The sequence below is a fragment of the Bidens hawaiensis genome, unplaced genomic scaffold (assembly GCF_021521415.1).
Source record: "Bidens hawaiensis isolate Kalapana, Puna unplaced genomic scaffold, B.hawaiensis_p1.1 tig00009445_1, whole genome shotgun sequence".
Taxonomy (NCBI): domain Eukaryota; kingdom Viridiplantae; phylum Streptophyta; class Magnoliopsida; order Asterales; family Asteraceae; genus Bidens; species Bidens hawaiensis.
In genome coordinates this window covers 108,593-132,048 of record NW_027491700.1, presented here as the reverse complement: position 1 = coordinate 132,048, position 23,456 = coordinate 108,593, and the positions used below count along the sequence as shown (strand labels likewise).

At 34.6% G+C, this 23,456-nt stretch overlaps 2 protein-coding genes across 2 annotated transcripts in view; both read right to left on the bottom strand.

Annotated features, from left to right (window-relative positions):
• Window positions 1-23,456, bottom strand: part of LOC143532448 (putative LRR receptor-like serine/threonine-protein kinase At1g53440) — a 201,031-nt gene that overhangs the window by 90,887 nt on the left and 86,688 nt on the right. The gene's annotated exons all lie outside the window — the stretch shown is intronic.
• The window catches only part of LOC143532442 (putative LRR receptor-like serine/threonine-protein kinase At1g53430), a 66,483-nt gene continuing 64,002 nt past the window's right edge, over window positions 20,976-23,456 (bottom strand). The window contains exons 9-11 of the mRNA XM_077027482.1: window positions 21,735-21,793; window positions 21,186-21,395; window positions 20,976-21,095 (exon numbers count right to left, since the gene is read on the bottom strand). Coding sequence (XP_076883597.1) covers window positions 20,976-21,095; window positions 21,186-21,395; window positions 21,735-21,793 — 389 coding nt within the window. The remainder of the gene's footprint in view (window positions 21,096-21,185; window positions 21,396-21,734; window positions 21,794-23,456) is intronic.

Genomic DNA, 23,456 nt, shown 5'->3' with positions numbered 1-23,456 from the left:
TTAATGTAAAATATACTTATAGTTATTCAAATAAATAAAACACAAATATATAAATATTTAAATAAATAGTCATAATGATAATGGGTAATTATTTAGTTATAATATGTAGTAATATATAAATAAATAATTGGGTTGAATCTTTAAGGAAAATATGTTTAATACATTTAGTTAATAAATAATAGATATGCATACAAAATAAATACAAGTTTTTATAAAGACGTTCAACGACGAGAAAACATCAATATTAGTGTCGGGTTTTAATAAGGTAACGATGATTTATTATTATTAAAAATATACTTTATATATATAACGAGATTTTGAAAAAAAAAACATAAACTTAATGGTGACGTTTTTGATAAGATGATGTTTATTTAATGTATAATATATATTATAAATGAATCTATAAAACAATTACGTATAAATCAATTAAGCCAAAAAGACAATTAAGAATAACAAAAATATAAATCCGCGTCGAGGAGATTCGAACCCTCGTCCCTGGCCGGGCCACACTATAAATACGCACACCCCAACCAGCTGAGCTGGGGTGTCTGATAAGTAGAATATCAAACCATAAATTTAAGTAGTATATTGATAGAAACCCAAACTGGTTCATAAACCCTAGATCTGCAATCGGTCACTTAGCTTGTTGTTAACTTGATTAATGTTAGGGTTATTGAGAAGAGATCAAAGACGAGCAGAACTACATAAATTATTACCTATTACGCTGAATATGAACTGGTTAATTGGAACACTTGCAGACGACGCGAGGGAGAATAAGAACACGATGCAGCAGATTTTTATAAAGAAATTAGATATGGGGTTACTGTTTGCGCTGCCATAAGGGTACTCTCTGTGCGTTTAATTGAATTATGATAATCGTTTCATTGTATAATCACAAACGGGTTTAAAGACGGCTAAGAACAAATTAAGAAAACAAATTCGTTGATCTCATTAACTTAATTGAATGTCGGTTAGGCCGTGTTAGGTAAGAATAAAAAGTCAATGATTTTGATTTCCAAATATAAAACGAGTATTGTGCTCCAAGATTGTTAAACGGGTCTCGGGTTGGGCAAAAACGGGTCAAATATGGGTTTGGGTAAAAGGGTGAGAGGATTATAATATAATTTGGATCCGATTTGCTATTTGATCCCTCAAGATTGAACGTGGATTCAAAATGGGTTAAAACTTATGTAGGGGGTTATATTTATTATAAACTGAAAGTTGTAAATATGTTTTAAATAAATAATTAAAATAATATTATTCAATTAATTTAACTCGATAAATGCGGTGTTTTATTTGATAAAATAACCCAAACATAAAAGCGGGTCGGGTAAGATAATTTGGAAAAATCGCGTTGTTACAAGCGTGTCGAGAAAAGTGAAGCGGCGTTGGAGTGCTGCTCAAGTCCCTAGAATTTTATACGCCACTAAGGTTAGGCGTAATAATGAATTCAATATAATTCAATATTATATTAAGGCTTAAGCCATAAAGTCGAGGTTCGATAAAAGAAAAGAAAAGAAAACATAACAAAGAAATGAATGAAAGGATAAATGTTGAATATTGTGATACATATATATGTGTGTAAGTATATATGATTATATTCTTTGTTATGAAAATATTATTTAATGAATAAAGAGTATTCTTAAATAATAAAAGAAAAGATTACGTTTCTTAGAGAAAAAGAAACGTCGGGTTTTCATATAAACTAAAGGTTTATAAATTTACTTTTAAACTAAAGGTTTTCAAGTAAATAAGAATTGAACTAAAGGTTCAATCGAGGATTGAGATATAAGACTAACAAATATTTATACTCGTAACTATAGGTTCGAGATAAAGAAAGGGAAAGAACCTTGGACGGTGAGTGAAGCCGATCCTAAAGAGACAAGGTGAATACGCCCCCAAACTTTTAAACTTGTTTTCAAATGAGTCAAACTTGTTATATGAAATTGTTTATAAGGAACTATGTGTTCCTAAAACCGTTATAACTATGGTATGAACCTAGCCCTCAGGCTGTGGTATACGTATGTCTGGATCCTTACATAGGTGGTACTATGTGATGTATGGGCATGATCGCACCACCCTTGGTCGTAGGATGCTCTCCTGCAGGGAGTACGACCTTATGTGTATATATACGGGTACTTAACTAAGTCGAACACTGCGATGTTTGCTGAGGTGACCTAGTGTAGAGGCTCTAGTTTATAATGTGTTATTTGACTTTGTTATTCCTAAGCCACGTTGGGCCGAGGCAGGCGTAGCCTCAAGGGGTAATAAAGTAAAAGAAGTTATTTTGCGTCAGCGTGTCACCAGCATTCGTTGCTGACGTATTTTCTTACATTTTGCAGGTGAACAAGTTTAGCACTTGGAGTGACGAAATGATTTGAATATCCGATGGCTCGGATCTTTTGTTAAAACTTAAATATATAAAAAATGGTGGTTTTGTAATGTATAACAATTAACCTTTTGAAATAATTCGGGAATCTTTTATAATCCCGACTTTTGTATTATAAATATTTACAACTTAAATCCACAAGTTTTACAAGTCTTCCGCTAAATGAATGCTACTCTGTTTTATTTACACTTGTGGTACCAACTATTGGATCACACTCCTAGGCCTTAAATGGGGTGTGACACTACGTATACTATCTATACTATATAAATACTTTTTACTATAACTTATGAACTCACCAACCTCGTGTTGACTTGCCCAGGTTGCAAGATGTGCTATGGAGCGGGCTGCATTGCATATGTTAGGAGTCACAGTTGTCGCATGAACTTTTATATCACATTGTATTCATTTGATGGGTTGTGCATGTTTGAGCACGTGGTTTATTATTTTAAACCATTTACCTTACGCTTTCGCAAAACTTTAAACTGTTTGGTTTGGTTTTGGTTTTCTCATATCCGAATGAGACTTAAATAATGTTTTGAATATTTTAATTGGATGTTTGGTATAACAAATTAGCTAGATCCTGGTATGTCACACGCCGTGTGGATAGACTCTGTTAGTCGAAATTGGAGGGTGTGACAATCCCGTAGTCCGCTTCTTGGTATACGGGTTAACTTCCTTTGACTTGATCTACCCGGATACAGAGTAAAGTTTGGGTAGTCGTTCATCCTCCCATGACTCAAGAATCGCTTGAACCATCCCTCCAAGGTGTGTTCCTCTTCGCCTCGACCCATCGTCAATCTGAAGTAGTTCATATCATTAGATAGAGTATGCATATCTCTGTAAGTGAGATATGTAAGGTCGCCGTTCGCTCTTCGAACAACCCAAATTTTGCTGTCTTGGTGCCACTTAGCGTAGAGGATTGGAGCTGAGCCATGGTACGGCTTCGATCTCCATCTCATGTGTCACACCCAGACCAAAGGCGGCGGAACATGACGGGGCGTAACGTATTGATTGGACAGTATCTCAAAAGACACTAATTAAAGCGACAATAAATATTTAATTTCATTATTAACATTAAACACGTACACAAGTTCAATAAATATAACAATTACATCATATTCTTGTATGTTGAATAATATCCTAAGGTCAAACTATTGTCTTCCAACTTGAATAATATCAACTACTTGTACCTGTAACATGTATGAAAATAGAGTTTGTCAACACGAATGTTGGTGAGAATACATAAGTTATATATATATATATATATAGAGAGAGAAAGAAAGAAAGAGATAAATCACAATTCATATGTAAATGATGAGTATTACAATTCTTTTGAAAATGTAAACAACTAAATAGATGTGGACCCGCTCTTATTGATACGAAATCAAAGTACTTTGGTAAGTGTATGATCATACTAGACGAGGATAGATGAGGATGAGATACCAACCACCAAACATAAAGTAAATAATTAAGCACATAGAGCATTATCATAGAGCATGCAATAATCACACATAAACATATATTCAATTGCGTTTTGAATAGATGTGAAAATAAAAATGAGTAATTTAAATAGGGTATACATGTCACCCCCAAAATATTAAAGATGAAAAAGGGGTATGTAAACTCACCTTAACGTGTGGATTAGGTGATGATGAGATAATAAAAGAATTAGGATGAAAATGGTCAAGCTCCTCGAGGTTCACCACCAAATATTCCTAGTTGTTAATGATAACAAGAATTAAATACGATCATAGCGATTTACAAAGATTTATGACGGATTTTGAGATTCGATATGGTTGTATGAAATATTAAAATATTAATAGATACACTTTCGTTTATTATAAGGGTTATTATTATATTTATATTTGATGTCCATTTTATTATTATTATTATTATTATTATTATTATTGTTATTAGTATTATTATTATTATTATTATTGATTTTAATAAATAAAATAAATATTATATACAATAATATATTAACGGAAAGATACGAGATAAAATATTTGAGCATTGTTAAGATAACAAGACGTCTCATTTAAGCGATTGGTAAAAAAGGATTTATTGTGATTTTATTTATTACATGCACAACACACACACACACACACACACACACACACACACATATATATATATATATATGAATATGAATATTACAAGATTAATACAAATCCAAAGACACGAAAACAATAAATTTCGGAGTTCATTTTATGAAGAAAATGCATATTTAGAATATATACATGTATTGTCATCATAATCTTTGATTAAAAGTAAATAAAATAAACAATTACAAAAAACATAAAACCGGGCCTGGAGTATTCGAACTCGCGCCCCAGGCCGGTTCTTAACCTTAGAGTAACATGCACGGGCCATCAGGCCAGTGCCTTGACTTGTTCAATACACAGAAACAATTATTTATAAGCATAATATCTGGTTGATGTTCTTCCCCAATTTAAAACCCTAGAACTTAAACCGTTAATTGTTTATCGTTGAATCAAATTGAGTTAGGGTTAACAATTATTGACTAAAAACGACCTAATTTTATAAATTAATTACCCAGAATTGATTACGGATTAAAGGAGATCGACGAGCTAGGGTTTGCGGCTCAAGTTTGAATGCGAAGTCAACTGTACAGTAGTGTAGGGGTTAATTGGCTTAGGGGTTTAGGTCGCGATGTAGTAAGGATGGTGTGGACGGGTTTAATTGAATTAAGATTGTGTATTTATAGCGTTTTAGTGTTAGTTTGGTCCGCAGGTTGTTAAAGCTTTTAAAAACGAGTCAATAGCTGTCAAATTGTTATAGTTTACCATGTATAGAGTGTCGGTACAACGCGTTTTTAGTTAACAAAGGATTTGGAAAGGTTAATTTCGCCGAAGATTGAGGAACAAGCAAAGGAGGAGGGGGGGGGGGTCTTGGACGTCGACGGGAAGGAAAGGAGAGAGGGAAAAGGGTTTGGATGATTTTGCAATTTAGTCCCTGCTCTATAGGTGTGGATCCAAAAGTCGTAATAAGTTAGTTAGGGGTATTATAGTATATTGTTAATAAATAAATAAACGAAAAATATATCCTTAAACGAGGGCGGGAATTTATTTAGTAACGACCATTCGAATAATAAATGAGGCAAAAGAAAATAAACGGGTTGGGTTTTGGATTTGAAAAGTAACGAATGTTACATCATGCTCGCCATTCTGCTAACACTATAGTACTTGATACACTTCCTTGACTTTCTTCTAGCAGGTATGGCAGCTGGAGTGATAGCCGGTTCTTGAACTGCAGGTATTCAGTCACCCTTTCCGGAGTGTCCGAATTAGGTGAGTAGTTGATTCCGTCGTTACTATCATCTTTATTTCCTTCATAGGCTTCTTGAAAAAGTGAGCTAAATTCTGCAAAACAATAAACATTAAAAACATAGGCTATTTCGGCCTCTACTGCGGCATTGGTCTCGCGTGTTTCTGAGCCTCATTTGGCGGCTCCTCTTCATCCGTATTATTTTCACATGTGGCATTACCATTGCCACTATCATCACCACTTCCATCACCATCTCCATCACCATCACGAGTTTCATCAAAGCTATCGTACTCGTGTTCATCGCCATTATCATGTTCATTCTCATTCTCTTCATTATCACCATCACCGGCTTCATCATCGGTTTCATCATCATCCTCACCATCAACATTTCCTTCATCACCTCCCTGAGCTAAAGGTTGTAGTGTAACAATGGGAACCATAGCATATGTAACAGGATCACTGACTTGCTCACCTGTATAAGGTACAAAAACCGGGGAACTTGTAGAAATGACCTGCCCAGTTGTTGTGGCAGTAGTAACTACAAGTTCGGTGCTCACTATGGTCCCAACAACCTTCAATGGCTCATCATCACTGGTTCTCACACCAGAGGTACCTTCACCCTCATCTTTCCTGGTTTCACCACTGTATAGGAAACCATGTAGCTTTCCTTGAGCTCTGACCCTCTCGGCATCAACGACTAGATTTGCAAGAGCTATTCTTCTTTCATCGCTATGCTCAGTCCTCGACTCATTTACACGCAGGAACCACAGAAAGTGTCCATCAAATGAGTCTTTAAATTGCTTACATCTTCATCAGTTAGTCTCGTTACCTCCATAACTGCAAGGTAACGATTGACTAAGGACTCATTTTCACGATTCTGATTGTTGTTGTAATCATGTTGATCTTCAACCTTTGCCTCAAGCTGCTCAATCATGTTCTGCAACCTCACACTTTCACCCATCAATCTATCAACGTCCCTAGAGGAACTGTACCCACTTTCCAACAATACGAATCTTGAGCTCAGACGCTCAAAGGTTATCCACACTTGGTCAATTTCAGAGTCTAACTCCCTCCTAAAGTTATTTGCAAAGTTTTAGGAGGAGGGAAGATCAGACTCTAACCTGGAGATCTTTGACTGAAGCATCTCAATATCAACATGCTGCTCAACATTTTGCAGGGAGTTTTGATTAATCAACTTTTGTTGATTGTTGATTCTTTGTTGCAAGGTCTGGATCCATTCTCGTTGACTCACAATTGAAGCATGATCCAAGTCTCTCTGCTCTTGTAGTTCAACCACTCATGAAACTAAAGCATCACGTTGTCTTATTTCTTCTTCATTGATTACTTGTTGATCTTTAACGAACTTGATCAACAAGAGCTCATGTTTAGCTCTATTCTTATTTGCTTCTTCCAGTGCCTTAATCCTATCGAGGATAGGATCTCGATACACTTGCGAATTCTTCGACTTGCCACTCGAGAGAGGAGTGGCTACTACGATAGGGCTTTTTATGGTTGAGGGTGGTGTAGTTGATTTGGTTGAATGTGGTGTGGTTGGGATAGGCATGGTTAAGTTTTGAGTTGGGAAGGAAGTTGTTAAGGCTAGGGGTAGGCTAATTGGCTCGGTTATGGTTACTAAGGTTGATGTGGTGGTTTGTGATTGGATGAATGATGTGCATGTGGAGGTCCAAAAGGTTGTTCCTTTAATTGGTGAAGTGAATTGATATGTGGGAGAGGTAACGTGTATTGAGGTCCTAGGTGGTGATATAGTTTGGGTTATTGGTTCGGTCTCGGCTTGGCTAATCAAGGGTAGGTTTTCTAAAATTGATGGTAGGGGTTCGTCTGGTTTGCTAGGTGAGGTTTCAGGTGGTGTGATAGGTTCGTCTCTAAGTGTTGGAGTTTTTGATTTGGGGTTGGGTTTGAGTATGATTCTGGGTTTGGTCTTAGGTTGGGTTTTGGATGGGATTTTGATTTGGTTTTGGTTTTGGTTTGGGTTTGGGTTTTTGGTGAGGTTGTGGTTTGGGTTTTGGTGAACTTAATTTGTTTGGCTTGAAGTCTTTCTATGGTTTTGGCTAGGGAGGTGGGTGATCCTATGTGAGGGTAGGCTATGGTGGTGGTTTGTGGTGTGGTCAAGGGTAAGGAAGCTAGTGATTCACTAATCATAGCTGCAGTCGAAGGAAAACGTACCTTTAGGGTAGGCACTTTGGCAAACTTAGGCTTCAAGGAGTCCTTTGTATGCTCTAATCTTTTCAACGGACGCTCTGGCTCCTCTTCCTCTATGTCAGCAGCAACAGGCTTCTTCGATGACTCACCGGTTTTCCCTTTCCTTTTATCATGGTTCCCTTTGGATCGGTTTTCACCCTCCACATCCATTTCGGGTTCAGCCTCAGCAGTCTCAGGCTCATCAATAGGCCCATCTGTTCATCTCCTCCATCATCATCATGATCATCATCATCACCGCTATCACCTTCCTCCTCAAATTCTGTCTCCTCATTGTCCGTTTCCGTCTCAGGGAACTGGCCAATCTTGACTCCAGGCTCAGTACCTTTATACTTGTATAGACTCCTCCCAGTAGGCTCAAGGATAGCCTTTAATGCAGATTGCCAACCATCTTCACTTGATGAGGCTCGGATGGTTCAACAACATTTCCTTCACCATCAACTTCATCCATGTATACTGGCTTGGGAATATTGGGAAGCAGGTCATCCAAAATAAATTATACAAATCTTGGATATATCATTCCTCTATTCTTGGCAAGCACATTAAGTTGCATGTACTTTAAGAACAGCCATGAGTAGTTGTACTTCTTGTTGTGTGTCAAGCACAACATTACTCCAACCTAGTCTGCATTCAACTTGTCAAAACCCCCTTTTTGTGAAAATAAACAGTTAACAACAATGTGAAAGGGAAGCTTCCACTATACGGGAAGATGCGTCTTCTCACAAGTGCTCCATTTTACATCATAACCAATTTCTTCAAGGTATCCCGCAATATCTTCTTTTGGAAACGTAGTGAACGGATCTGCAGCATTGTCTATGATTTGTAAGGCTCTCCGAATCACTTCCTTATTTATCACTATCTCCTGTTCAGCCACCTTTGAACTGATCCTTGTCCCCTTCTTCTTTGTTTTGGCATTCACCCAAAATTGTTCAACCCAGGATCTATGAACTTTAAGATCAACAGCTATAGCATAAGACAATGGGCACTCTCGTAGTCCCTTGATCATAGAAATAAACACGTTTTACTTTCTTTTCTTTGGGATCTCTAACGCCTTGTTCTTGAGTTTTTTATCCAAGGAAAGAAAAGAAAAGGAAAGGAGAGGGAAGGATAAGAAAGGGAAGGAAAGGGGAAAGAATTTTTTTTTTAATTAGGTGTGTTCTTGAGTTGGAAGGAAATTAGAGGAAAAGAAAGGATAACTATGTTAAAAAATAGTTATCGTTAGTAATCATCCAATTTTCGGGACGATAACTTATTGGGAAAATACATTAATTTAATCATTCCTAACTCCTGCTACTCCTTTCCTTTCCATCCTAAAAAAACTCAAGAACACCCATTTTTTTTAACTATCCTTAGTTTTTCTTTCTTTTCCTTCATTTAAAAAAAACTCAAGAATAGGACGTAAGGGACAGGAGTTGTTGTGATTCTACAATACATACAAATAAGAACATTGGTGTTGATGATTGAGTTTTAAATAAAAACTAAACTAATTTATCAAGACAAAAAATGGAAAAGAAAGATAAAATGAAAACAATAATAAAAAGAAAAAAATTAAAAAATAAAAAATAAAACTTTACAAAATTTAGGATAATGCTGTTTGAAGTTGAGCTATGAAAACTATGCAAGGGTTGATTCATCTAATCGAATGACATAATGCTACATTATATTTTGTACAAGTCACAAGTAATCGAATCGAATGGTGAGGAAAAATAATTTGAAGGAAACTGTGGTTTTCAAAACCTTTTAAGTATAGGGTGATCGAATTGAATAGAGATTTAATCTAATCGAATCATATATTAATCTAATCGAATATCAATTCGATTAGACTGAAATGTGAGAGGAGTAGATTAAAGTCCAGGTGTGAAAACATTTTAACTTTTATCTAATCGAATCAGATTCATCTAATCGAATGGAAATTCGATTAGATTAGTTTTTTGATTCGATTCAATTACAATTTTAATTCGATTAGAATTCTTTATTAGGTCTCAATTCGATCACATTGTCCTTGTTAATATTTAGTCTCATGCTTCTTTTAATCGAATGGTGATTCGATCACTTTTGACTTTGACATTTCCTGAAAAGTTCTTTAGCTAATCGAATAGCCATTAGATTACATGGCACTTGGCTGATTTTATGTCGGGTTGTCTTCCAATAGAATATGCATTCGATTGCCTTCTGATCATTCGATCACTTTGTCCTTGTTTCCTAATTGAATCTCAATATGATTTCTTGGTCCTTGAAATACTTACTCAACCCAACATACATCAAATTTCATGTAGCATTTATGTCCATGTATCGTCACATTTTGTTTTTAACATACACGGCTAACTCAATGAATTTTGGTTTTTGTTTTTTGTTTCCATACGATCGTATGGGAGTCATAACTCCGTAAACTAAGCGTGCAGGTGTACTTTTGTTGTACTTTTATTCCATACGATCATATAGCTCCTATACGATCGTATATAGGGTGTGTGAGTTTTTAGAAATGATGTATGGATATGACCCAGAAGAAGACATTACTGCCAAATGGGCACTACTAAAGCGGACATGGTAATTTTGGCGACTACTGTAGCCGTGGGGACGCAAGTTGTAATGAGCTGAAAAGAGCCCATGCATCAGTTCTTGAGTATTTACAAATATCAATGTTCATATAAAAAAAATACGTTGATTCTCACAATCACATATTTTTCGATCATTGGACGTTGGTTTAAATAGCTTCTTAAAGTCAATAACTCAAATTTAAAGAGAACATCAGGGGCGGTTTTTGGGCCATGCAGCCCAAAAGGTTTAACCAGTTTTCTTTTACAGATACGCAGGCCAAAAAATATGAAACCTAAACAACGGGATTCACCACTATCATAGATTGGAAATCAGGAAAGGGCCCAGGGGTGTAGCGATCAACAGGCCACGTAATCACGATCTGGAGGGCAGCAGGCTGCGGGAAATACTGATTCTAATTTCATACCTTGTTGAATGACCTCGCGAAATCATGAACTAGTGTTTTGCGAATTTTGTTGTTGAATCAACACCATCAGGTATGAAATTAGGAATTTTTTTTATGTATAATTAGCATCCTACTATTCTAGTTCACAAAAGAAATCATGTATATCGACTTAGGGTTTGCCCTTTGAACATGGTTTGCTCAATAATACATTTACTTGACTAAATATTTGCTGCTGGTTCATACATAAATGACAAATATGACAGTCAAGATTTGTAAGTATCATGTAACTAAATTAAATTCCCATTGAAGAAATTTTATGTTTTCATAGTTTCTTAAAGACTTGGCCGGAATTGAAGAAACATACAATGCTAAGAAACAGAACTACAAACTTTGAATATTTTTATTTTTGTCTAGAAAATATTAACGTGATAGTATCTATTGAAAACGAAAAAAGTAAAATATAAAGACTTGATCGAGATCTTTGTTTCCCAAAACGTTTGGTTAGGAGAGCCTCAAAATTCGCTTAAATAAGTTCGATCATTTTGACACACTATTTTTCTTTTATTATTTTATAACAATTGTACTTGTATTGTGGTGTTATATATATATATATATATATATATACACATATATATAACTAGTAGTTTACCCGTCCGGTGGACGGGAACATCAACGCGAGAATGTGACGACTACATTAATTCAGTAACATGAATGAGCAGAATGCATGTTTGGAAGAGATGCTGAGGTCATATGGAACAATAAGTGTAAAGCACGGTTGTATTTTAAAGTGTTAACTGGTATCTTTTTGGTTTGTTTTTTGCTTCAATATATAATCCGTGGTATGTGAATGGGTTGCATGATTTTGCCTTACTCAACGTTAGACATCATAAAATATGTATTAGATAAGATATTCTCTCAAAAATATAAATTTTCTTTTCATAATGTATAAAGTAAATTTGAAATTTATAATTAACATCAAATCTATGAATGTATGTATGCATATATGAATATGTGGACGCTTAATTATAAAATATGATAAATAACCTGTTTCTGAATAGTTATGCACAAAAAAACATGAGATCTCACATATTGTTTTAGCTGTTTAATATTTAATCATGGTATATTCCTAAGCATCAGTCACACATTTGTTGCACAAAAATATATGTAGTATCTATGTCATGAATAATAAAAGCATTTAATCACTAGTCATTGAGTTTTGTCTATTATGAGCTGCCAAATGCTTAACAATTGCATCTGCTTGTGCACCATCAATCAGCTCATACTTCTTGTAAGGTCTCACTGCTGGTTATGCAGCTTCTCATCTTTTGCAAGTTATACCTACACATCACAAATAAACTTATTTCACAACTAAAACCAAAATACTAGAATAACAATTAATATATACTATTTACTTCCATCAAATATTTAATGGCCTGTTTTTTAGTCAAAACTTAATATTCTTAGCAACCTCAAGTTTTAGTGACTCAGGTCCATCAAATGACTTACAGCCTTTCCTGGATGCTTCTTGGGCCGATCCCCAAACATTTTAATATGGGCTTTTTGGCTCGGCATCTCAGATCTCATAAATGGAGAATCACCTGTGAAAACAGACGATTTCCTCAGCCTGTTTATCTGATTTCATTCCACCAAAGCAGCACTAACACTGCAAGACGTGACATAGGCAATAATAAACTGAACTTTTGTGACATTTCCGAACTGACTGAGTGTGTTCCCTAAAACAGCTTAGTGACGTGATGTGATAGGTTGTCATGCAAATCACGTGTTTCGCCTCTTCTGTAATTGCAGAATATGTGTTCCTCAGCTGATGTCGCCATTAATATTATCTAATGAAGAAGACATAACAGTATTAGAAACCCAATTTGTTAAGTACAAAAACAGGTTTCCAGACGCAGGCCAAGATTCACAACCATATATTATTAAAAAAAAAATACTAGACTTCAAACAATGGTCGTGTAATCAAATCCTAAAAACATAACACAAACTGCATCATTTCTGGTTAGAGTTTTCACTTCTCATTACTGCCTTACATTGTTCATATATAGTTTGATCTTTACACGAATCATGTCGGATTAGCGGGTTGAACTCTTCAGCTTGAAACCCTCCTATTTTGTTTGTGTCAAAAACAACAGCCATACGCCGCTCACACTTAAAATTTGTGTAACCCAAACATGACCCGTCAAAAACCTCATATTTTGTTCGTGTCAATAAATTCTGCATATCAAAGTTAAAACAACAGCTGTGAAACAAACTCCTCCCATAGTTAGAGATAAGTGTAGAACTATCTACTCACCTATTAACGGAATAAAATACTTGCTATGAAAACTGAAAAAATTTAGAGCATAACGTTTGAAGATGGTAACCTGTTTAAACACCACAAACATTGTAGACCCGGTCCCTGTTGATGATTCCAAAACTATTACACCAGCTTCTTTAAAGGTCCTGATTGTCTGTTGCCCGATACTATAGCTACATATTCAAACATAGATTACTTCAATCTTGTATTTTAAGGAAGACCAATGGAAGACATAGTAATGCGACATAAACCCATATATATTTTTTTAAATAAATCGACAAAAAAATTAAAAATTATCAAAGAGTTACTAAGAAATTACAGAATAACCTAAGTTTGTGTAAAGAGAGAGAAAAGAAACCTGAATGAAAATTTTACGATCCAAGAGGTCTTGAGCTTCATCTAAAGTCATAAAGACATAAACATGCTTGTTGTTTGTTCGTGGCGTTACATGCTTGTTTAGACATAGTAAGTTCAATGTAACAAATTACTTAACACATACAGATCACACAACAGAAAACTAATAAGTATTAACACATAAGGATAACATATATTAGATAAATATCATATAGCTAACTATAAATTAAACCTATACCTGATAACAGATGAAGATGATAAATGATAACTTTTCTGAGTTTTTCTAATAGCACTTCACGTTTCATTTTAGCCTAATGCCGCAATACACAAGTTTCAAACCATTTTTAGACCAAAACTCAATTAGCATTCTCTCCAAGATTCGTTTCTTTCAATGCCCCACTAAAACTAACCTTGATTTTTCTGTACCAGAAAGTTAACACGGCCGACAGGATTAGCATCATCAGGCCAATAAGTCAACTTTGACTAAAAAACTAATTAATTAAGAAACCACTTTTTCCCATAACTGTCACCACTTTATGATATGCCCTTGTCTAAGCATGTTGTTATCTAACTACTTATATAATCATGGTAATAGCAGTTTTTTAATTTTCTCTATCTAAAAGGTTTAAGCAACTCAGATCTTGGAGGACAACCACTATTAATTACTATATTAGACCCATTGGTGTCCTAGAATGTAATATAACACTAATACACTATAATGAAATTGATTAACGTGAATACTCATGCTTTCAACAATTCATAATGAGCTCCAGAGACTCCTTAATTTAACAATGTGAGAACAAACGATATTGGACAAGTTCGCCACTCGAATATTCTGGTAACTATAGAAAAATAAATAAATATAAAAAAAGTGCATTATTATCTTGGATCTTATTAGAAGAACATTACAAAGATATTATATATACCTTTACAGAACCATAGTCAACAAACGACATTTAAGACAAATGGACATAATCTCTTCCATTTCAACTCCTCCGTAAACACAACTTTTATGTCATGTATAATCTGTAAGAGTATATATATATCAAAAATCATAAAGTTTAAACAAATTTAAAACATTTTAGAAAATTCTAATATGAAAAATTATCGCAATTGACCTCATGAAGAGCTTCTCTTCTTCCAGGATTCTTAATCTCCATAAGAAACGCTTCAAGATACTGTCAATAAATAATTACGTGTCAATAAATTCTTCTATATATACTACTGCATGCAATAAAATGTAGCAACTAATGCAATGCCTCTTTTTAATCAACAATTAACATGGCACAAATTGAAGATTTATAACCTAATTATGTTCTACAGCGAAGATCAAACCTCTGATTTCGTCAAATCCTTGTCATTAGCCACAGCACATTGAATCAAAGGCAAGTGAGCCTCTAAACACTTCTCTAGAGCCTAGAGGCTCAATCACATCACAAAAAACTGCATGATCAAACAGATTCAACTCAAAATTAGGTTATAACTTAAAACAGCAAACTACATCAAATCACTACGACTAAAAACCTCAAAACCTTCAACAAATTACTCAATTTTCTTTCCGGAGACATTTTCTCGCCAAAATAACCCTAACGCCGTTTGAACAGCCAACGGTTAATCTTTTCAGGCGATTGAGCCAATTGAGAGGTAATTTCGTTCAATTACCAGCCATTGATGACGAAACTGAAGACGGGTTGAAAAATCCGGCAGTAATTGAGGAAATAGGAGGAAAACTGATTATCCATTGAGGGAGGTTTATAGATCGTGGACACAGGAATCCGTAGGGGAGAAGGGAGTGTATGTGAGAGACGAGAAACCGTCTGGAACTGTAGTGAAGCAATTGTTTTTATGAGAACCGTAAGTAACTGCTGCAGGGGATGTGGAACTGCCATGGTAACTGCCATTTAAGTTATTTTCTAGGGCTGAGATTTAATTCCAGGGTAATCTAGGGCTGAGAGTTACTTTCACTCTTCTCTGGCCATATAATATATAATTGATGAGTGTTTATTATAAGAATAAGGCCCGTATTTTACCTCTCACGGGGCCTATTTTTTATCATTCTAAGGGACGGGCATGAAGAACATGATTATACAGAAAAAAACCCACATAATTTTCATACCTCATCAAACTTATATGTTTTCCTTTGTGTAAATATTAGTTGTACCTACTAAGAACAATCATCTTAGATTCATGAGTTAAAAGGAGATATCTTCAAGATGAAGTTGAAAGTAACACACTAATAACTACTTATTTCTCCCGCGTGATATATCAGGAAACATGCATTTAAGAAAAAGCTGTAAAAGTATTAGATTTAACTACAAAAAGGTAGTAATTTAACAAATAAATAGAGAGGTAAGTGTCTAAAAAGAAATCGACGCGTGTTTTATATCAAATTTAAATACACAGCTAGGTTCGTGAAGTGTAGCAAGTTAAAACGTAGTAGTAATACTAATAATAATACTAATAATAATAGTAATAATAAAGAAAAAGGGTAAAGAAACCCAATAAGAGAATTTTAATACACAAAAATAAACATAAAAAGATTATATTTGTTAAGCTTTTTCTAATTTTCGGATAAGCTTTTTCAATTATCGGATAATCGACGCGTGTTTTATATCAAATTAGAAGTTCGGATATCGAAATTTCAGATTCGGATTCGGATAGTGAAATCCACTATCCGAAAGATCCAGAAATCCGAATTTCGGATATCCAAAACTTTGGATATCTAGTTTTGAACACCCTACAGGATATATAATAACAATAATACTAAAGAAAAAAACAAAAATTGAATAACAACAACACACTACTAGAAAACGTGATATTTTTCTACAATTTAATTCGTAGAAAATTAGTTGGAAAATCCAGTTTCTAACGGTTTTCAACAAATAAGTTATGTTGGAAAAACACATGCTTGAAAATCGTTTTTAACCATTTTTCAAAAACTTTTCTTACAAAATTGCTACGAAAACATTGGTTATAAACTTCCTACAACTTTCCTACAAAAACTATAATTGAACCTTATTTTTTTGTTAGAAATATGTTGGAACTACTTGTCATAGGAAATTTTTAGGAAAATTTTGTAAGAAAATAACTTGTTTTCTAGTAGTGTCTTTGATGGAGGCCCAAGTACTGAAGAACATGTCATACTATATTTGGAGGCCCATGATCGTGCCTCCAAAGGTGGCCCACGAAACCGAGCATAACTTGGCCCACGAAGCTCCGTTTCAAGCCCATTATCAGTCAAATCGAAGCTTGAGACGAGGAGCACATTGTGGCAAACGCCTATGGCGGTTTGCCCCTGTTCGAAGCCCAAAAACGCCTACTAAGTAAAGTTATAGGCCTTTTTACGTTTTTTCAGCAGTTTTTGTATTTTTTATTTTGGGTTTGTGTTTGGCCCATGGCCTTTTTAGGGCCCATTTCGTATTTGAACATTTATTTATATGTTTCTTATGTAATTGCAAAAGTCAGACTTCAATTTTAATAATAATCATTTTCTCTTCATTTTCCCTGACCTTTGGGTGGGATTTAGGGTTTTTGGTAGATTATCACGGGTATTCACTGAATCAATGTGAACCGATCTTCACTATCGTATTACCACGCAGCATCAATCTTCTCCTCACCTTCTTCTAGTAATTGACCACCACTTCCTCCTAATCCTAAGATCACTCATTCTTTTGACCATACTCATCAATCTAAAGACTTCCAGGATCATATGTCCTGCATGCCTCATTTGACTCCTCAACCACCGAGCCCTACACATTATTTTATGAAACGTCGGGCAGATCTACACCTTCATTCTAATCGTACTTGGACACTAGTGCATGGGCCTCTATAGGCAACGTAGTAGGATTTCGATGGCCTGAATCATCAGTGAAATATTGAGTTGAATTTTATCATTCAATAAATGAAAAAGAATAGCAAGAAATATATCTTTCAGGAGAAAAAGAGAAGGTACAATTCACATTGCTAACAATCTAGAGCAAGAAATTAAAATACTTTTTATTTCAGAAAACAAACACAAGAATCACTTCACATTACCAACTAGCATGCATTCCATAATTGCATCCAAGCCAAACTAGTCATGGCAATTATAAATCTTAAGGCACTGCCTATGCTTAACGTTATAAATTCCTTCACAGTGATTGCCACAAGCTTGAATATTTTTCTGGAGACCATCATAGGATATAGCGTTTGTTTGGCCCAGAATCCGTCGATGTTCTTCGGTGTCCATAAGAAACTCTTCATCTTCTTCAACTAGTGTTGAACACTCAGCCATAGTGCCATTGCACAAATCTGCAAACTTCCTTGATGAAAATAAAGATCCTTCACAATGATTGACCATCATGAAGATGATTGATAGTAATAAGATGACACAGTTGAAGATGGAGTTTCTTGATCCATGATCAGTTGCCATTTCCCTTCTTTTTTTTTTCTTATTTTCGTAGAAATAACTGTCTATTTAGTTGATGGTTTATAAAGGGAACTAAGGTTTGAATTGGATAAAGATAATGCTATGGTTTGTAGCCACTAGTTTTGTACGTACAAAACAATGATAACAATAATGTTGTTAGAATAGACAAGACAATAATAAAGCCTGGAATATCATAAGAAAAAAGGTTGAACAAATGAATAGAGTATCGATAAATGTAACTGTTGTTATTATAATTGATGAATATTTATTAAAAAGATAGCAATCAAAACAAATTTATAAGTAAGCTTCAAAATATAATAAACAAATTATATTTTTATCGCATCTTTAAATGAAAAAAAACTAAAAATATAAACAAAAAGGAAAGAAAATAACAAAACCATGCGGGCTTGCATGTGTGTCGTGGCCAGCCTCAGACCCAACCTTTACCCCATGTAGGGCTCGACAGACGTTTAGGGCATGCTTCCGACAAGAGGCAGGAAACTAAAGGTGCTACCGACTGAAAATTTCATTACTACGGGTATGTACCGAAAATTAGTTTTTGTACATTAACCACTCTTAGCGTTTCGGTTAGAGTAGTTACCTACTTATAGTGAAGAGAAAAAGATTGGAGCTACTTGATCGCACTTTTTTCGGGGAACTGAGGTGGCGATAGGCGGACCTACAATTGTAGTTGTGCAAAGAACAAGATGAAGATATATAGAAGGATGACTTGTTTCCCGATAATTTATGGCACATTTTACTCACACACCATCTAGGTCTACCATCTGGATTTGATCACACACCATTCAGCATACGATTCGTATGCTCGGTATATGACTCGTATACTGAAATCTCGTATTTAACCTTTTAAGACGTCGTACGCATAGTATGTAATTTGATACAGGTCATATAGCTTATATAAAGAAAAATACAAGTCGTTTGAAACATGCACGAGTCATATTTCAACTTTTTTCTAAAATTGATAAACGAGTCGTATAGGATGGATACACTTCATATAATATAATATATGGATCATCTAAAGTGTATACTAGTCGTACTCTCACTTTTGTGTAAAGTTTATAAACAAGTTGTATAGGATGTTATACGAGGCGTTTAGGAAACATGTACATGCTATTCAAATCATATGCTATTTTATACGATTTGTATACCTTATTTATCACTATAAAACTAAATCTTGCCTTTTTAAAAAAATAAATAAATAAAACACATACATCTACACATATCACTTCTACTTTCTTTTCCACTTGTTATCCGGACGCTTAATTTAAATATATTTTATTTTTAAATATTTATATTATATGTTTTTTTGGCAATAGATAGAAAATTAAAGATAATACGTTGCGTCCACTCACCTTGTTGGTTTTTTGCTTCATTTCGAATTTGTAATATCCTATATAAATAAATTTGTTTATATTTGGCTTTCACCATGTGGTTTGTGTTACTTCGGTTTGGTTTCGGCAACCAAAAATCTTTACTAACGGTATAGCTCATGGTTTGACCTAAGAAACATCAAAACCAGACTGTGAACACCCATAAGTACTAGTCTCACATAGTTCTATAATAAATAGATAAAAAGATAAGTACCAACATACATCAAACCCAAGAGTAGTTTCAAAAGAAAAGGTACTACTACGTCCACCCAAAATAATATCATCAACACATACAACAAAAAAGATAACATTTGCATGTGACAACCTCCAAAAGATAAACCATAATAACTAAATTGTGCATGTTATCATACTTGGTATCATCATAAACCTTGATCCTCATCACCGGCATCATCACCATCACCGGCATCATCACAACATCATGAAGGCCCGACTCCTCCTGCGGCTGCGTCTCCTTTGGAGAAGGTGGCAGGTTATGTAATGACAAATCATCATCAATGAGACCGCTTATGACCCGAACTAGCCACTATATCATCCTATCCAAGCTTATCATACCCTGCTCCATATTAATTAGTCGTATATCTTGATTCACCGCACCGGCATTGCCATGCGGCTGCCCCTTATTGACACGTGGGCCCTGAACACGTACATAAACCTTAGGGATGGCAATGTAAGACAGTTTTAAACAACAATACATCAACAACTTATGAAATTGGAACCAACATAGACGATACTTCAACCCAGTTTAACAAATATTAGATTTTTTAAGATATACTTTATAAGATATATTCTTTAGTATTTATATTATATATTAAATATAGTAAAAATTAAAGTAAACCTTAAATAATAACATCTTGTAATGGGTCACCAATGCAAATGTTAAAAAATATGGCTAATTTATTATTTAGAATCATTTTAGTTTATTTGCATATATTTTTTGCAATGATCTGAAGTGAAATAGCATATCTAATTCCATGTATATTTTCTTCACTACAAGAATAAAATCTTACAGTAAGGACAAAATTTAGGTTTGTATCGAGGACATGTCCTCACTATAAGTCGTTTCTCACCTATAGCAAGGACATTTCGTCACTACCAAATTTGTCACTATAGGCTCGTCTCAATAGGATCATAGACTCCTCACTACAAGGGTCCTCGTTATTGATGGACATATAGTGAGGACATGTCGCCATGAAACATTTGTGTAAAAAAAATAATTTAAAATAAATGACATCTTTTTTTATAATATTTCAAATTAATCCAAAAAATATTTATGTTTTACCTATAGCAAGGACATTTTGTCGTTGTAAGCGGACGTAAATATAAGGAAAAAAATATAAACAATAACGATTAAATAAATGAGGAAATTATATAGCGACGACTTGTAAAAGACCTATAGCGACGACTTGTCCTTGCTATAGGGTTAAATTTTTTTTATTTACTTTATTTAATTTTTAATAATTCTAGTTTTGAACCACAAAAACCCAGCACTAAAACAAAACAAAACAAAACATGTTGAACATTATAAACAAAACTACAAACCAAATCATCCTAAATTAAACCATGCATACAAACCAAAATATCCAAGTTAAACAAATTCAAACCAAAGTATCAAGAAGTACAAACTACAAACCACTAGAAACTAAATAACATAGCTAATTTTCTTCATCCTCACTACTACCATCACGACTAAGACCACCACGTCGATGACGATATTTTTTCTCAAGACCCTTATGCATTTGTTCCATTTGCCGGTCAAAATCTTGTTGCATCCGCTGTCACATTTGTTGTTTCAATATTTCCCATTGTGCATTCATTTGCGATTGAACTTGTGGTTCAAGTTGTTTTACAACGTCATCTATCACCTCATTCGTAACACTTTGTTTCCAAAATTGTCGAGGGGTGGGAGTGCATTTAATCGAGGGCATATCATGGGTGGGCTTTCTCACAACATGACCTACACCTCGTATGTGCCCACACCTTTTTCCTAAAACACGCTTCATACACTCAATATCATCAAAGGATGAATCATCAGACTCGTTTTCCATTAGCTCGGCCTCTTGTTGAATTTTTTCCTACATTAAACTATATAATAAATTTATGTTAATTTTTTTAACTAAATTATTGCTAATACAATAATTTATGCTTTTCGCCATGACATAATAATCCCAAACATTGTGAGGTCATGACATGCCCGGGACCTCAGGTTCACGTGTTGGCCCGTTTAGCCCATTTGTTTTTTTATTTATTTTAAAAAAATATTTTGTAAATAATAAATTATATTGGTCAATATCTTGTGCAAATTTAAAGTTTTAATATTAGAAAAATAAAACACTTCAAGTCAAACGAGTCGTGTTTGGGTTAACCCGCAAACACGCGTGTCATGTTCGGGTCAACCCACCAGCATGACTTACACCTAGTATGTGCCCACGCCTTTCAAGCGGTCTTTGACCAAATGAGCAGATCCAGTTCTCTGTGTGCATTATTTTTTATTATGAAATTTTGAACAACAATTATTTCTAGCATTTTTCAAGGTGTATGGGTTTTTGTAATCCCAACTTTAATCTTTTGGTCACTATTGGTCCCGATTAACTAACTGACTGATAACGATCATTTTACGTGACTTTTATGTTATTGGGTTTTACTTACTTTGCATTCTCTAGGGTTATCATAGTTTGATTTTTATTTAATGAATATCACGTGATAATGAATCAATATACATGATATTCATTAAAATAAAAAATAAAGTTAGACCCAATAGTGATCAAAAGACTATAGTTAGGGTTAATAAAAACCCACACACCCATGTTATCAAGAAAAAGAGGAAAATACAAAATAGAATGTTCTAAAGCTAAACATGGTTGTGCCTTTCTAAAACACACCTATGTCGCCGGTACAAGAGAAAAGGATAAAATTTGGACTGATGTGAACTCACCACGGTAGTGCTTTGCTTAACACGGCCATGTTTTCCCTTGCTGTACAAATCTGACATGGGTATTCAATGCAAGATGACAAAAATTTCACCATGGCCATGCTTTGCTTAGCACGGCCGTGTTTTGGGCACCTGATTAGCCTGAAAATGGAATGTTAATCTCAATTTTACATTTACTCCACTTCAACCACCTCTTTTCACCACCATTAATAAGGGAATTATCTCATTCATCCAACCCTTGATGGTTAAGAAATAACGAGAAATATTTGAACATGATAAATCTACTTCAAAAGTGATAAAACTAAAAATATGGTATGTAAAATTGAGATTAACTTTATACAAAACATGGCAGTTTCACCCAATCCTCCTGTTTGTGAGAATCAAGTCTTCATGCAGATATTCAGAAAATTACTCATATATTAGATACTTTTGAGTGAGTCATGTACTTCTTGCAGATTAGAAATTGTCTTGAGAATTCAATTCGAGACCAGATGAAATGATGCATAAAATGAAAGGTAATATATTTCCAAAAAACCACAACAGCAAACCCTATTCCTATCACCAGAACATTTAACCTACCCAAAAGCCTATCCTACCAAATTAACTTTTTACCGGTAGTATTTAGCATTGATCTTTTACCGAAAGACCTTAATTGGAATGCATACTTTTTATTGCAATTTACTTTGCTGCCCACAATTCGCAAAACCTAGGTTGCCTCCGGAACTTAGGGAGATAATTTTTCTCTTTAGCAATGAGGTGAGGAAAAAGTGGTGCGAAGAGGAACAAAGGCCACCATTTTGTGGAATTTCCAAAAGCGCAATGAAAAGACGAGAAAAAAGATTTGAACGATGTTTTGGCTACAAAAATTTGTCTCACAAAAGAAGATGTAGAGTACGTCAAACTCAATCCCAATATGAATATACCAAACTAATGAGGGTGGAGGCTATTAGGCTCAAAGTCGAACGATCCATTAGAGTTGAAGTTATGTTCAGGGTTGAGGAAGAACTGATCCACATCTTGGACAAAACCGGACTTGACGATCTGACCTTAAAAAGAGTCATTAGGATTGTAAAAAAATTTATTCACCACATTTTAGGACAAAGAATGGAGCAAGAGCAACAAAAGGAATAAATATTTTTAAGAAACAACTCGATTAGTCGCACCCATCCAAACACCTACGCCAAAATACCCGACAAAAACGACC